Below are 16,756 nucleotides of genomic sequence, written 5' to 3'. Positions count from 1 at the left end.
GTGAATATTAGAAATATCACCATGTCATTGGTCATTTGCACATTTAATTTTATTATCTCCTATGCGTCAGTACAGTACTAAACTCACATCCCAAGGTTGAATATGTAAAGGTCCTTGAGCTCTCAGTTCTAGTCTAGAGAAAAAAATCAAGAATGTTAATAGTTTTATTATGATGCAACGTGTATGATAATTACTAGACAACGAACTTAAAAACGAGTCAAATTTAGGGTAAGAAATATTTATTTGTTTGTAAAAAGTACACTGGATTTAGGTAAATTAAAAAGACAAGGGAAGATTTTCCAGTAGAGAGATGTGTTTGAGAATGGAAATAATAGCACAGCTTAATAGTCAGAAAGCGTTAGTGTTTTGGAGGTTTGTAGGAAAGAATGAATATGTATGAATAGTATGAGGAATTAATAAGAAAAATAGCCTTCCAGAATAAGCTAAATAATTTGAATCTTTTTCTTTTCTTCATGCAAGCTACAAGCAGCCATTAAAGGGTTTTGAAGAGGAATGAAAAATGACTAAATATAAATTTTATGTCGATCTGTCTGCCTGTAATATGTAGTGTAGGTTTAAGCTGGAGGGGCAGTCTTAGTAGGAAAGGATCAAGTTTGAAGGTGAGAAATGATAAGAGCTGAAACTATGAGATGACAGAAGAGATTTAAGAAAAAAATTTTAAAAAGTTAAATTCACAAGTTTTGTAATATTAGATTTGAGGGACAAATTTAGAGAGAACATTAGCAGGACTCAGATTTCTGGCCAAGTTTACATGGATTAGGAAACACTGCAAATGTTGCAGATTTGGGGATAAAGATAATTGGTTTGGATTTTGATGTGGAACAAAGGCAACAGAAAAATTAAATTTCCTTACTATCTACAGCCCATTGACAAGTACTTGAAACTCACAGAGTGATGTTCCTCTAGGAACTCAGCTGCCTCCATGTTACTACTTCGCTGAGGGCAAGAGAGCAATCTTAGCCCAATCCCCAGGACCCCGTTAATTCTATTTAGTATATAAAAAATTCCTTTGGAAATATCCTTTGTCTCTAGCCCCCAAGATATATACTGACAATCATCCCCCAAGCACATGGCCCATAGACACATCTGAAAGGTCCCATGACTCAAGTTTTATTAGACAGCGATAAATGACTTTTCCCCAACAATAGCTAGCTCCACCAAGGTCCTGGAAATCCTGCTTCCAAAATTCTTTAGAGACTTACACTATGCCTAACCTCCTCCCAAGTTAAAGGAGATAATGGGCCACACCTCATGACCCCTGTGCAGCTCTTTGCCCAGAGGTCCAGTCCCCATACTTTAATAAAATCATCTTTTTGCACCAAAGACGTCTGAAGAATTCTTTCTTGGTCCTTGGCTCTGAAACTCATCTTTCCTACATCAGATTTCACACATTAAAATGAAAAAAAAAAAAAAGAAAGAAAGAAAAGAAGAGAAAATTTAAATAGAATTATAACTTAGAATGTATTAGCTTAAATACAGTAGTTGAAGCCATGAGTTCAGAGACATAATAATGAAAAAAAGAGAAAAATGTTTCATCAATTTAATAATCTATATCGATATTTAGCAACAGTTCTTATAAAAAGAGAATGTCATAGTAAAGTCATGTTTCCATAGTAATATTTTTCATAAACTTATTAAAATAACATCCATAGTAATATTGTTCATAAACATTAAAATAACAAGATCCATCATAACTTTGAAACTGTACCTGAAATTTTAAAACTAAAAAAAATAGCATACATTACCAGGTACTCAACAAATTAGCATGTGAGTATTTCATTCACCTATCCACACATGAATATTTTCAAATTGTTATTTGCAAGAATAAGTTCCTAAAGAATAAGGTCAAAGGCATTTAAACATATTTTTAAATTTTTTATTTTAATACTTTCTGAAGAAATGAATAGTACCATGCAGTGTTCCAGAATATTAGCAGAACAATGTAATTTAGAATAAAATTCACTTTAAAGAAGTATGTTCTTAGGCAATGTTTATGATCATGTGCAATTTCACCAATTAAACACCTATATAGGTGGAAAATGAATGTATGTTGAATGTTTGCCATTTGTGGAAGAAATCCAACATCTTTAGCCTGGCCAATATTCCTAGCTTTCGTTGGCTTGGAAGATTTCAAATCATAAATATTTTCTAATTCCCCTTGGATTTTAAGTCACAATGGCCTCAGGCTTTTATTCAAAATAAATTAGAGACAAAAACTACATGGTGAATGATGTATTATACTACAAACATTAAATGTCTACATTTTTAGTTAAGGAGAAATAAGAAATGGATTGTTTATAGTCTAGAGAAGAAAATAGTCAATAACTTACTTCTTAATAACTAGCGTTGATGTTATACTCTAATATGTTCCATATTAAAATACAAAAATATAGGTTTCTAAAAAGTTAAAATGAAAACTTTCTAATTAAATTGTTTTTATTGGTGATACATACTTTGGGTTCTGTTATCAATGAATAGCCTAAAGGGTAAAAACACCCCTTTTGTTTATATGAGATCTCTAAAATTCATAGGCTTAAGGGAAAAAGTTATATCTTCACACTGCTGTAAGTATTAAAACTGAATAACAGAGTCAGAATTCTCTTCTACTAAAAATAATTTCTTTTAGTCTCTGGGAGCTAAGTATGACTTGGGGATTTTACTTCTAAATTTGAAGTTTAGTAACATATTCTGAAACATTTTATTTTTCATCAGAATATGGTATAGTATCCTATATTAAGCACTTAATGCCTTTAAAAATCTGGACATATTAAAATAAAATTAACAGTAAAATAAAATATCATGGGGTGCCTGGGTGGCTCAGGGGTTGAGAGTCTGCCTTTGGCTCAGGGTGTGATCCCAGCGTCCTGGGATCAAGTCCTACATCGGGCTCCCTCTGCCTTTCTCTCTCTCTGTCATGAATAAATAATATCTTTAAAAATAAAATAAAATTGTATTAAAATTTTTAATTTTGATACAATCTTATTACTATGCTGTGCTATGTTGTCTCCCAGTGTTAGTTTTGCCAGTTATGTACTAGGAAATTGAGCATTAAATAAACAAAAACTAATACGCAAGCTGCCACACATGCAAGTGGATTCTGATTTGAATTAAAGTGATTATTTCAATTGGTTTACTTTCCGTGAGTGATGTATCGTTTTTCAATGGAACGCTTTGCTTTAAATGGATGTTAACTGTACATGGTGAAAATTATTTCAAATAAGCTGTAGGGATAGAACCATCTTCAGGATGATCAGGGAAAAAGTCATCAGACTGACTACAAAATAAATAAATAAAACTTAGTAGAATATTTAAGGAGAAGCCTGTAAAAGCAAAATAAAACAATCAAAGAAGTAAATTGAAGCCTGATGAAACTACCAAAGGAACAAAGTTGGTGAGCAGAGCTGCTCAGATTTGAATTCAGATGGATAATCACGTTTGATGAATGCCGAAAAACAAAACAAAACAAAAGTATAAAGAAAAAAGTTAGAACATCTTCCATCCTCCTAGACGGACATAGATAGAGGAGTAGAGATTGCTCTCCTGTTCCTCTTCGGTAACAGAAGAGCTGTATGCCTGGCTAAACGATGGTATTTACCAGTCTCCTTGGTACAGTTATTGCTGTTATTGCTCATCACTGACCCATAAACAGATGCGGGACTTCCAGGAAAAAGATCTTTTATCTTTTACTTGCTTTGTACTGCTGTGAGCCTGGACTATAGAATGCTGGAATATAGATCAGTGGCTGGAGCTCCAACAGCCCTCTTGATCCCTGAGATGACCTTTAAGATAAAAGTCATACTCTTGGAATGCCAGAAAGAAGATAGAAGATGGAGGTCCTGATGCTTCATGGAGCAATCATGCCAGCTATGGAAGGGGGATTTTATGAAAGAATAAACTCCCGTGCATTTAATCCACTATTTTTCCTAGTCTCTTCTCAGTGTGAGACACAATTACTAACAGGTTAGATAGATGTAAAAGAAACAAAAATCACAGAATAAATGCAAAGATGGAAAAATAATATCTACAAAGCAAATGTATTAAATTCACTTTCAACAGTTCAAACTCTTAGTATCAGTGATGTAAGCCATAGTATCATTTATAAGAAAAGCTTTATGCAGTATTTAAGACAATTTGAGTTTCATGTAAAGAGAATGCCAGACATAGCAAATAAAATGCAGCACCTAATTACAGTCGAATTTCAGACAGATAAGAATGATTCTTGTGTAAGTATATACCATGCAACAGTTGGTACATACCTATTGTAAAAAATATATATATTTATTGTATATCTAAAATTCAAATGTTTTTATGAGTTTTGCATTTTAACTAGCAAGCATACCTTTAAAGTTGTTGAAAGTCATAATATAAATTAAAGCAAGTTACTTCAAAATAGTGTTTTCATAGGGCTTTATGCTTGTTATTAAGCATGACCAACAATGCCATATCACTAATAGTGATAAAATAAATAAAGTATATTTTATCTTCAACTTGGTATGCTTCATTGAATTTTATGACAATCCCTCCTTTCATAGATGAAGAGACTGCAACTTAAATTGGTTCAATCAATCCATTGAGATTGCATGGCAAATAAGTCACAAAACTAGGACTGGAATCTAGGAACCAGCTTGAGAGGAGAAGTAAGGTGAACAGGAGAGTCATGCTCTAAACCTCACTGCTGCTCATCTGCATCCCCTGGTCTTAGCTCATCAGACCAACATGACAATAATACCAGAATTGTAGTATGTGTGCCAAGTTCCACTAAAAATAGAACGATGAAAGTAAACCAATTCTCTATTGCAGGAATTTAGGCAGAAAGAGGATTGAGGACACATATAGAAAGAAAAATATATGAATATATAGTAGCTGAGTGAATTTAATAGCATATCTTTAGAGCAGGGAGTAATACAAGATTGCTAATAGAAAATTAAGTCAGCATTGTTCCTAAAGCTGCATTGAATAGAAAAAAAAAAAAATCTTCCAGCTTAGGAAACCATAACTTACAAATCTGGTGAGGGCCTTTTCTGTTGTCCCTAAACTCTTTTATTACCACATGTGTTCTAACATTGAATTCCTGTTGTTCTAGGCAGGTTGAGTGTTTCTGTGCTGTTGAAACATATATTAGAAGAAAGAGAAAGAAGCAGGAGGAAGCGTCGGGAGGAGGAGGACAAGAGAGAAGAAAAGACAGAGTCTAGTTTAACTGAACATTTACAATATGACTCATAGAGTGTTACCCATTTTAAAATGCTTTATCTCAGAACTTATTAAACTCAGCAAAGAAACAAACAATCCAATCATGAAATGGGCAAAGGACATGAACAGAAATCTCACAGAGGAAGACCTAGACATGGCCAACAAGCACATGAGAAAATGCTCCGCATCACTTGCCATCAGGGAAATACAAATCAAAACCACCATGAGATCCCACCTCACACCAGTGAGAATGGGGAAAATTAACAAGGCAGGAAACCACAAATGTTGGAGAGGATGCGGAGAAAGGGGGACCCTCCTGCACTGTTGGGGGAATGTGAACTGGTGCAGCCACTCTGGGAAACTGTGTGGAGGTTCCTCAAAGAGTTAAAAATAGACCTGCCCTACGACCCAGCAATTGCACTGTTAGGGATTTACCCCAAAGATTCAGATGCAATGAAACGCCGGGACACCTGCACCCCGATGTTTCTAGCAGCCATGTCCACAAGAGCCAAACTGTGGAAGGAGCCTCGGTGTCCATCAAAGATGAATGGATAAAGAAGATGTGGTTTATGTATACACTGGAATATTCCTCAGCCATTAGAAACGACAAATACCCACCATTTGCTTCAACGTGGATGGAACTGGAGGGTATGATGCTGAGTGAAGTAAGTCAATCAGAGAAGGACAAACAGTGTATGTTCTCATTCATTTGGGGAATATAAACAATAGTGAAAGGGAATATAAGGGAAGGGAGAAGAAATGTGTGGGAAATATCAGAAAGGGAGACAGAACATAAAGACTCCTAACTCTGGGAAACGAACTAGGGGTGGTGGAAGGGGAGGAGGGCGGGGGGTGGGGGTGAATGGGTGACAGGCACTGAGGGGGACACTTGACGGGATGAGCACTGGGTGTTATTCTGTATGTTGGTAAATTGAACACCAATAAAAATTAATTTATTAAAAAAATGCTTTATCTCATTACTTCTCATGCAAAAATGAGTTCATTCTACTATTATCTTCAATTTGCAGATAAAGAAGCTGGGCATAAGCAGGTTAAATACCTTGAGGACACATCAGTCCCTAGAGACTATATGTTAATTAGAAACCAGCCCATTTTGCAAATCATCCTTGTCACTGCCTCCAGTAATTGAGTAGGGCTCTTTTATTCACTTGGTGCAAGACAGAAGACAAGCCAAATGAAAGGCTTCTAACATCAAGTGGTATCAATTAGTCCCACCCATAATAACAGAGAATATAAAACCTATTAGTAATTATTTGGGGACAAATTATTTGGGATACATTTTGCAAAGGGTAGCAGAAAATGACAGACCATCCCACTTCCACACAGTGGTTAAGTTCAAGAATGAGAGTCAATAATGTATATAAACATTCCAACTGGGGGATGACTGGGTGGCTCAGTGGTTGAGCATCTGCCTTTGGCTCAGAGAGTGTTTCCAGGGTCAAGGGATCCAGTACCACATCAGGCTCCCTGCAGGGAGCTTGCTTCTCCCTCTGCCTATGTCTCTGTCTCTCTCTCTGCATCTTTCATGAATAAATAAATAAAACCTTAAAAAAAATAAATAAACATCCTAACTGTACCACTTATTAGCTCAACAACCTTGGGTGAATAACTGTCTTGGCATAAATCCCCACAAATGTAAATGAGGGTAAGATTTTCTGCACCACCAGCCCCAAAAAATTCCCTGTTTCACGGAGTTGTCTTTAGGGCTAATAAGATAATAAAGTAGTGACATAATGAGAATTAATATGAATCTATCCTAATAAATAAATAAAATTATAGATGCAATGCACGGAAGGGAAATTAAAAACGTACTCACAGGATTTCTTCTGCAGTTAAGAATGGGAATTAGTGGATATAAAAAAGGAGCCATTATAAGGCTTTTAAAAATATATCTATATTATTGTAATCTTTTGTAGTCAGAAAGAATTTATATATTGCCCAGGTAAATATGTATTAAATCCTACCTAATATATATTAAAGAATCAGAAATAATATTGAAAATTGTCATCAATTTCTTTTGACAGGAAAAGCACTTACGATTTTAACCTTACATAATTTAATGGGAATTAAGCTCGCTTTTGTGGGAATAAATATATACTGATTGGGTATAACATTGACTCATATCTGGAAGTTTTGAAAGTTCTTTTTGCTTATAAACAAAGGATGTATTTTATAAGAGTAAGGTCATCTTGATCTTTCAAGACATCCAAAATCTGTATCTAATGATGAAACGTACATTTTAAGAAGATACAATTATAGATGTTTCTTAATTTATTAATATGTTAGGATAATTTAATAATTTAATTTAATACTAATTTAATATAAAATTATTTAGACAACATTCTTGGGGCAAATAATAGAACCCATTCCAGCTAGTTTTAAGCAGGAATGCCATTTAAGGAAGCTATTCAGAAAGTCATAAGATATCCAGAACTGAGTGTCATCCTTAGGGAATGAAAAGCCAGGGAAAAAAAGCACAGGCCTCATCTTGAGACTGACCCATGAAGATGCAACTGAAGCTGAACACTGACCAACTCTAGAATTTTTATCACTGACGTCCTTGCAAGTAGGATCTGCTGCCACAGCACTCACCAGGTAGGAGGGAGGGGAGAGGGAATTCTGTAAAGCACCTGCAATTCCCTGTTCTTGCTACAAAATGAAACCTTGTTCAGCAGTGTCTTCGTTGCAGCCTTATTCACATATCTGCTCCCTAACTGTGAAGAAGGCTAATTAAGGTAACTAAGTTTCTGGCTTGGAAAAGCAAAGAACCAAAGCACTGCCAAAATATTTGTAGGGTTGTTCAAAAGATGTTGAATAATTAGATGACACATAAGATGTTCACTAGAGACAGTACTGACTCTCTCCTTCTCTGAATATATATATATATACATACATATATATAAAACAATGTAGTTAATACTAGGTTATTATATGACAAATATATATACTATAACATATAGTTGATTATATAATCATTTAATATATTTAATGCAGTTATATATAAAAATTATGTGTTTAGTTTATTAACTAATAAACTCTATATACAGATGGATAGATACCCATAAATAGTTTATTTACATGATGAATATTATAGCAGACTTTAAGCAGGAATAAGTATAAAACAAAACACGGTAAGTAATATTTTATTAAACTAAACTGTTTATTTCACACTTTAGTTACATTGGTAAAGGCATTTAAATGAAAACACCGTAATATATTGGGAAATTGAATAAATATCCCTTTCAAAGATATCTCTGCAGTTTTGTTTGGAAGGCTGGTAGCTTGTTATATGTACATTATGGGTTATGAATGTTTATCCAACTTATTTAACTATGACTTGTAGTGAAATGGAAACTTTCTAAATCTTAAAGATGTTTTTAAAATTCTCAAAATGTACCTGTTCTGTGCATGTAACCAAAGTAACTTTATCCAATACAAATCAATTTACTGATGCCAGAATTTATCTAATACTTACAAATTTTTTGGACACCTAACTTATCTATAATAATTTTCTTAGAAATTTCAAGTTTCTAGAACAGAATCAGAAGTTAGGAAGTAAAATAATTTGCAAGATACATGCACAAGAATGAGCTCTTTTTTTTACAGTTTTTCCCAGGATATTACTCATAACATATACTTCCTTATTGAAACAACTCAAATGAGATTTTTTTGAGGTATTCAAACCACAGCACATGGGCCTCTGGATATCACAGTGGAAAACTTGATAGGAGGAACGAAGATAGAAAAAGATAAAATGTAGACGTAACAACATATAAGAAAGCCCAAGGTGGCTTTATCTAAGACTGTATCTCTCAAAGATTATTGAATGCTGCTGAGATGATAGCTATTCTAATGCTCAGTGTTCTTGATATCATAAGAATTAAATATCATACTCCATATACTCTCTGTAGAAATTTCGATGTAAGCAAATTTAGACAAAAATGTTAAATAAAAAAATTAAAATTGGAAAGCTTATGTTTTGAATCATTTGAGGACATGAAACAAGAATATTAGTAAGATGTAATACATAGGAATGACTCTCTTGGATCTGTGTTTTAGGGGTTCTTTATGAAGCAACAAAGAATGAGCAAATAGGTGCTGGCTTTTCTGAGCAATAATAATTAAAAAATGAAAATGTATATGTATAGAGAACATAAATTCCCAAATCACCAAGACAACGGATTGTCCTATGTCATTTCCATGGGCATCCCATAGCAAACGAGCTTTACCTCTTTTCATCATCTAGGATGATATATACTTTTTAACCCTCAACTCGGATCACATAGCACAGAAGGAACAGATAATAACCTGTTTGTTTCCTTTTCAAAGCCGTACTCTTTCACACTGGTTTCAAATGAGAGTCCGAATCTCTAAGAGTGAACCTGAGTAGAGAAATTTATTCCCATTTCATTCTAGGAAAATAAACCATTTATTGCCTGATTAATATTCATTATTTCTAATACCTTATAAAGTGTTTGAAGCAAAGACTGCCTTTACCCCCATCTAAAACCTCACAAGCTATAGGCTTTTGCTCAACCACACCTGCAAATACGTAAGGCTTGATTGTTGGTAACTGTAGAAATTCTGACAGTCAGACAGCATTGGTTTAAGCTACTCTGATCCCACTAGCACAGTGCTCCATCGCCATACCTACACCAGTGATTTGGATCATTTCAAACAACCTATTGAGCACCTCCCAGCCGGTAGCGTGGCTACGACAATGCTCCAATATTCTCTCCTACTCTTCATCCAACATTCATTAAGCTCCTCAGGTTTCACCAAGTCACGAGCACATCATGTGAAATATGCAAATCAGAAAGCAACATCTATGGATGTACTCACATTGATGTCTTCCAAATCTAAATTATTTAGAATAATATTGTTCCTCTTCCAGATGATGGGGGGTCTCAGTGCCCCCTGAATGGCACAGCTCAGGACAGCACTTTGTCCCACAGTTGCCGCTGTGATGCTCAGTTTCTGATCTTCAGGCAGACTCAACTGGATAACCTCTGCAAAGATAAAGTGTCAGTAATGTTGATGAGCATGTCGTTTTATAAGGTTAATTAGTATAAAGTTTCTGAATACTAGTCATTAAGGCTTTCAGTTTGAATAAAATGGAAAAAAGCTTGTGATGAAATGAAAAAAAAAAGAATAAACTGTTTCCAATAAAAGGTCAGAATGACATTTCAATTTAATTGATTGACAAGCATCCTCATGAGGCAAAGAACTATTAAACATGAAATGACTATCAGAAGTAGAGTTATAATAAGCCTGGCAGATTGCACCCAAAAGAGGGATAAATTATTTAACTGCCAAATCGACATGTAGTGTGTCATCGGCATTGAAATAAAAATGATGTTGTTTATTCACTGATAGATTTATATTGTAGGTGAGGTGAGATCATTGCTGGCTGGCTTCGGAGAGCGCTAGCAGAGCTGAATGGGTAAAATGCATCATTATGCTGGGAAACATAAATTGACTCTAAAGGGATAAGATTTATTTGGGAAGTTGAAGGAGGAGAAGCTGAGGTTCACCAAGCAAACAACAATTTAAGCGAAACTCTGTCAGCGGCCTTTATAAACTAGACGATGTTGGCACAGTACAGTTGCTTCCTTATCCTTAAATTTTAAAATTAAGTACAATATTGTTAACTATTCAACACATTTCTCCTAATAAGTACGCTGAGCCAGAAAATATAATTCGTAACCTGGATCTGGCTCTCCTTTTCCTGTTTTCAGATAATCTTTACCAATCATAGGGATTAACAAATCTGGCCTTGTGGATTATCCTGAGAGATGACTAGATAATCCGACCAGTTCTGGGGCATGTGACAGCTGCCCATCAGTTCTCATCAGCGGATGTTCACAGATATTAACTTTTCTACCCTGACCGGGGTTGGCATTTTGACTTTTTTGACTCAGTCCTAGCTGGACTTTGACATTTTGACATTTTGACTCAGTCCTAGCTGGGTTAGAATATTCTAACAAATCAGTATTTTAAACTGAAATTTCCATGGGGGCAGAGTGGGGGAGGGCAATGACTGTCTTTTGTTCTTTTATTGTGATTGATGATATTTTTAAACATAAGCCCCTTTGAGGGTGTAGAAAGTGGTGGCTTTTGATTTGCAGCAACTATCAATTGGGTGCAATCTTTGCTGTCTCCTCCGCAATCCCTTCTCCCTTCCTTCACCATTCTATTTTTCTTTTTCTCTTTCTGATACTTACACCTCTTGAGAAGGAAGAAAAAACGTCAATCAAATGCATTTCATAGAATGAAACTATTCAATAAACAGTTACTCTACTTTTTGGTACCGTCACAAATTGTCATGCCAAAATTGGCATGCATTTTTGTACTGAATGACCAGGATTGAACATACAATCCCCCATATGCACAATGTTAAGCATTAATGTTAAATGATCTCTGTTGTCATGAACTCTGTCTGCCACAACAGCATCTGATGAATATAAATGAAATAAACTCACTTGCTGTAGAAGATCTAGTGTCTAAATCTAAAGGCCGTAATTACTTAAGGCAGCTGTGTGTTTTGTGTTGTTAAAGAAGGGGGTGGGCATGCCCTTGAAACTGAAAAACCTTATGAGAGAGACTCAGCCCAAGTTTATATTTTTGTCATTACATCACTTATAGAAATGATGCAAATGGGTAAGAAAGATCTTGCTCAGTCATTTTTATCAGCAGCCTAATGTTCCCTAATGACATTTACCCATATTCACATTTTATTTCAATGTTGACTGTGTAATAAGAACATAGACAATATGTTTAGTCTTTGTTTCTTTAGTACTTATTTATTTATTTATATAAAATCACTAAAATATGTTTGACCAATGAGGCATAGAAAAGATTTGAAATTTCCAGACGGTGTTTCTTTAGGTCCTTTAAAAGGGGGGGCAGGGGCATAGGAAAAGAGAGAATCTCAAGCAGACTCTGCATTGAGCAGGGAGCCCAACGTAGGGCTTAATCTCATGTTCCTGAGATCACGACCCGAGCTGAAATCAAGAGTTGGACGTTTAACCAGCTGATCCACCTAGGTCCCAGAAAAAGGAAGAATTATAGAAGTAATAACATCATGTAGAGTACTATAAGGATTATTAGTAATTTTCCGTTAATATTTCTCAATTCTAGCTTCTGGTTTCTCAGGAAAATCATGTAAGAAATAATGGGACACTGGTTCTAAAATCAGCATGTTAACATTGGTTATTCTGACATTTAGAAATATAATTGCTACTAAGTCACCTTGGAATCTCTTCACTAACTTATTGCATCTGGTATTAGGTCCCAGGCCATTCAAATTAGTTGTGCTTTTGGTAGTTATGCGTTAACAATGCTAATTGGATAATATGGACATGTTAGAGTAAATGCTGAGATTTGGCATAACACTGTGGGACATCTTTCTAAAATGCAATTTTTTTGAGAGGGTGCATAATGAGAAATAAGAATTACTCTTCACTCAAGGCATATTAAAATGCACAGTAAAAAAGCTTTTCTTTATTTTGGAGATTACATTTTTAAATTATTTTAAAAACTATCTCAGTAATATGTATTATTAAATAATATGTATTTTGAAGTATTTAGAATTTTTTCTTGCATATGTCATGCTATATATACATTTCTCCTCTTCCCTAATATGTCATATAGAACTATATACACAAAGCCTATTTTTTCACTTGCTACTTCTCAAAATCAAATGATTCTTTCTTTAAATAAATATAGCAGTAAGATTTCTTTTATCTACAAAATTGTCATGCTTATCTTTACTTGTTTTTCAGATAGCTATTAACAAGTAATGATTTAATCTCACATACTCATTAACATAAAACACATCTATTCTTATAAATTTCATCAAACATACTTTAATGGTAAAGAAAGTATACATAAAATGTACTGAATTTAAGTTTTATAAAGAAATGGTAATTAGAGCAGCCCTGGTGGCTCAGCGGTTTAGCGCTGCCTTCAGCCCAGGGTGTGATACTGGAGACCCAGGATCGAGTCCGACGTCAGGCTCCCTGCATGGAGCCTGCTTCTCCCTCTGCCTGTGTCTCTGCCTCTCTCTCTCTCTCTCTGTGTGTGTGTGTGTCTCTCGTGAATAAATAAATAAAATCTTAAAAAAAAAAAAGAAATGGCAATTATGTCTAGAAATGCATTAACAACCTAAAAGTATAACTACAAATGAATCTATAAGCCAATTTAAAATTTATTTTAAGAGCTTTTAGTGCAGGTTGGTTGTCTCTGAGTGTTTGTGTCACTTGTCACTTTAGAAAATAATTCCCGGGAAAAATATTGAAAATTTAATTCCTCATTAATTAGGATTAATCTACACATTCATAAATATACATTAATGATAGCATATTTCATTCTGTAAGAGCATTCTATCCACAAACATCTTATGCTAGTTGTATACGGATAACTGCTTTGGAGAAAATAAGATCATTTTAGCACCCTCCTCCATCTTTTCAGCACCAATGATAATGCACATATGAAAAGGCTTCTTTAAGTAAAATCATGTATCACATGATATCAAAAGTCAGTTGATATCTTGAACAAAGATAAAAACACATAGGCTAGGTATAACCGATGGTACTAAGCTTCTTGAAGCACCTCAGCACTTCTTTTGACCTATAAGCTTTGCCTCCTATTGCAGGACCTCTCAAGTATCCAAGGAAAGAAATCAGAGTTCTAGCTGTGGTGTTTCCTCTAGTCTCATGTTATGAAGACTACTAATGCCACTTCTAGATCAGTTTTTTCCTTTGATTACTTGGGAAAGGGAAGAGGCAAGTAAAATAGTGTCTCCCTGTGGAACCCTTTCTGCACTTTCTCCTTTTCACAACTTGACTTAGAGGAATATGAAGAGCTTGCTTTCAAAGTAATGGAGAATTCTAAGTCTCTTCTAGCAGAGTCTGAAGCCAGAGAGATAAGTATAGTTGAGTACAATTTCAACTACAGCAGGTAAGTATTTATGAAGCATTTATTCTAATAGCAACTAGATGATAGAAACAGTAATAGGAACATGGGTAAAAACTGTGTTCTAAAAATAGTACAAAAAAGGAATAAAATAGTATGAATATTTGTGAAACCACTTTAAAAAAGATGATTTTAGTAACTTTCTTTAAAATTAATTCTTTTAAACATCATCAGAAACATGTAATTTATCATAAACAGGATTCTGTTCTCTTCATGTCTCTAAATACATACTTAAGCTGAGTAATTTAATACTATTTTCATAATCTCATTACCCTAATTATGCTTATAATCATTATTACAGGAATGAAACAGAAGAAATTTTATCAGTAACATTTTCAAATTACATGTATTTTTCCCCTCTACTCCATTAAAAGTAATTACTAATTAAAAACAGATAAAATAAAATACTTAAGTCAAAAATGTATCACACACACACATACACACACACACACACCAAAAAAGGACAATTAGAAATCATAGGTGGAATAATTAATTATTCTCATAATAAAATCATACTTATTCAATGACACATTCCTTACCTAACTAGAAAATTCTGATGGTATCTTTTGTCAAGAAATAGGTGATTTCAAAATAAATATTGTTACCTAATTTAGACATGTCAAGATACACACTAATTTACTATGATAAGATGTTTATACTAATTGCTTATCTGTAAACTATTGTACGCTTATATCAGAAGGTGCATTACAAAAATAAAACAAAACAAATGTATTTATTTATTTTTAAAACAAAATTATTTATTTATTTATTTTAATTTATTTATTTATGATAGACAGAGAGAGAGAGAGAGAGAGAGAGAGAGAGAGAGAGGCAGAGACACAGGAGGAGGGAGAAGCAGGCTCCATGCCGGGACTCGATCCTGGGACTCCAGGATTGCGTCCTGGGCCAAAGGCAGGAGCCAAACCACCGAGCCACCCAGGGATCCCCTAAAACAAAATAAATTTAAAAAGAGATCTAGAAACTTCCCTTTGGTAACATTGGTTGGACAATTTGGACTGACTCTTCTATTGCAGAAGTAACATAATGAACAACAAACAAACATACCTGGAATAAATACAGATAATATTCATAAAGAATATAAGAAAGATATATATATTCTTTCTCATTCTTATCTCACATAACATAACAAGACGGTGAAGAACTGCCCAGTCTATGTCTTGAAGAAAACCGTAACTTAGAGACATAAGATTGCATATGAGTCTCACAGTGCCTCGGGAATTTTTCCACCTGGAGAAGATGGCTGAGGCTTAAAAGCCCTTTGGTGGCTTTGCGCTCCTCCAGGCATATGGGATGGGTGCAATAATGGACTACTCTCTGTGCTAGGACTTCAAGATGCCTCACGCTGCAAGTGAATTGTATGGACTACAGGTTACTTTTATCTAGTTGTCTTGTAAAACATAAAAATCTTCCCTCCTATAGTAAGATAATATCATCCTGGTCATCTAATCATTATTATAAACAATTCTTAAAATGTCCAGCAAACAGTCAAGGATAACATGGCATATATGTTATGAATTTGAATAAAAACAATAACGACAACAACAAGCTCACCACAAGGTAAATAACTTAGGAGTTTAACTACATTGCTATTTAGATCACCTATTCCTCAAAACGTACTTTTAAGAGACAGAAAGTGCAAGCCACCAAGTAGAAAAGATACTTTACATCTGTAAAACTAATGAAGATCTCATATACGGAATTCATAAAGATCTCCTAAAAATCTACAAGTAAAAGACAACTCCAAAAACCACCAATCAAAGATTTGAACAAATATGCTCTGCGCTAGTGAATCCATATGGCTAGGAAAAATCTGAAAAAGTACTTAACAATATGCGTAATCAGGGAGATGCAAATTTAAACCAAAACTTTCAGACTGGCATATATTATACAGTTTAGTGATAACAAGTGTCAAGAAGAATATGAAGCAACATAAATCTGATTCCTTGAAGAAAAGTGTACATTCACATATATGGTTTCTTTCTCCATTGGTAAATAGAGCCCCGTCTACACAGACTTGCCCTGCCAATTCCTGTTTCCAAGCACCAAGGTAGCCATGTGCCTTGCCACGGGTAACACAGAGAAGGCGGAGTGTTTAGGTGTTCTTAGAAACAAAAAATACTAGAGGTAGCAATGCATATATTTTCAAGATACTTTAAGTACACTGGACAGAGGGGCGGAATAAAAAGGAGAGGGCTAAACTGGGAGAGACAAATCTGATGAGGAATAGAATAAAAAATTCCTGAGTTTATCCTGAAGAAAAAGAGCCACTAGAGAGGAAAATTTGAAGAATGCAAGCGATAATGGAATTATTTCTGCCACAAGTTCTGAAAGAAACCAAAAGGACTTAAAATCAAAAGCATAAATAAAGTATTTAGCGGTTAGTTAAAACAAAAATCTCCTTTCTTCTAATGGCATTGGAGGAATTTAAAAGTCATGGGAAGATTTTTTTAAAAAAAAAACTTTTCAATAAAAGATTTTCTGTACAACAATGAAGCAAAAGCTCTTGCGCGAAATTGGAATTTCATTT

At 34.5% G+C, this 16,756-nt stretch overlaps 1 protein-coding gene across 3 annotated transcripts in view; it reads right to left on the bottom strand.

Annotated features, from left to right (window-relative positions):
• Positions 1 to 16,756, bottom strand: part of FSTL5 (follistatin like 5) — a 635,479-nt gene that overhangs the window by 208,807 nt on the left and 409,916 nt on the right. For all 3 annotated transcript variants that reach the window (XM_055336519.1, XM_055336520.1, XM_055336521.1), the window contains exon 6: positions 10,075 to 10,241. In XM_055336519.1, coding sequence (XP_055192494.1) covers positions 10,075 to 10,241 — 167 coding nt within the window. The remainder of the gene's footprint in view (positions 1 to 10,074; positions 10,242 to 16,756) is intronic.

Source organism: Nyctereutes procyonoides, unplaced genomic scaffold (genome assembly GCF_905146905.1).
Source record: "Nyctereutes procyonoides isolate TBG_1078 unplaced genomic scaffold, NYPRO_anot_genome, whole genome shotgun sequence".
Lineage (NCBI taxonomy): Eukaryota > Metazoa > Chordata > Mammalia > Carnivora > Canidae > Nyctereutes > Nyctereutes procyonoides.
This window is presented reverse-complemented; position numbering and strand designations above follow the sequence as displayed.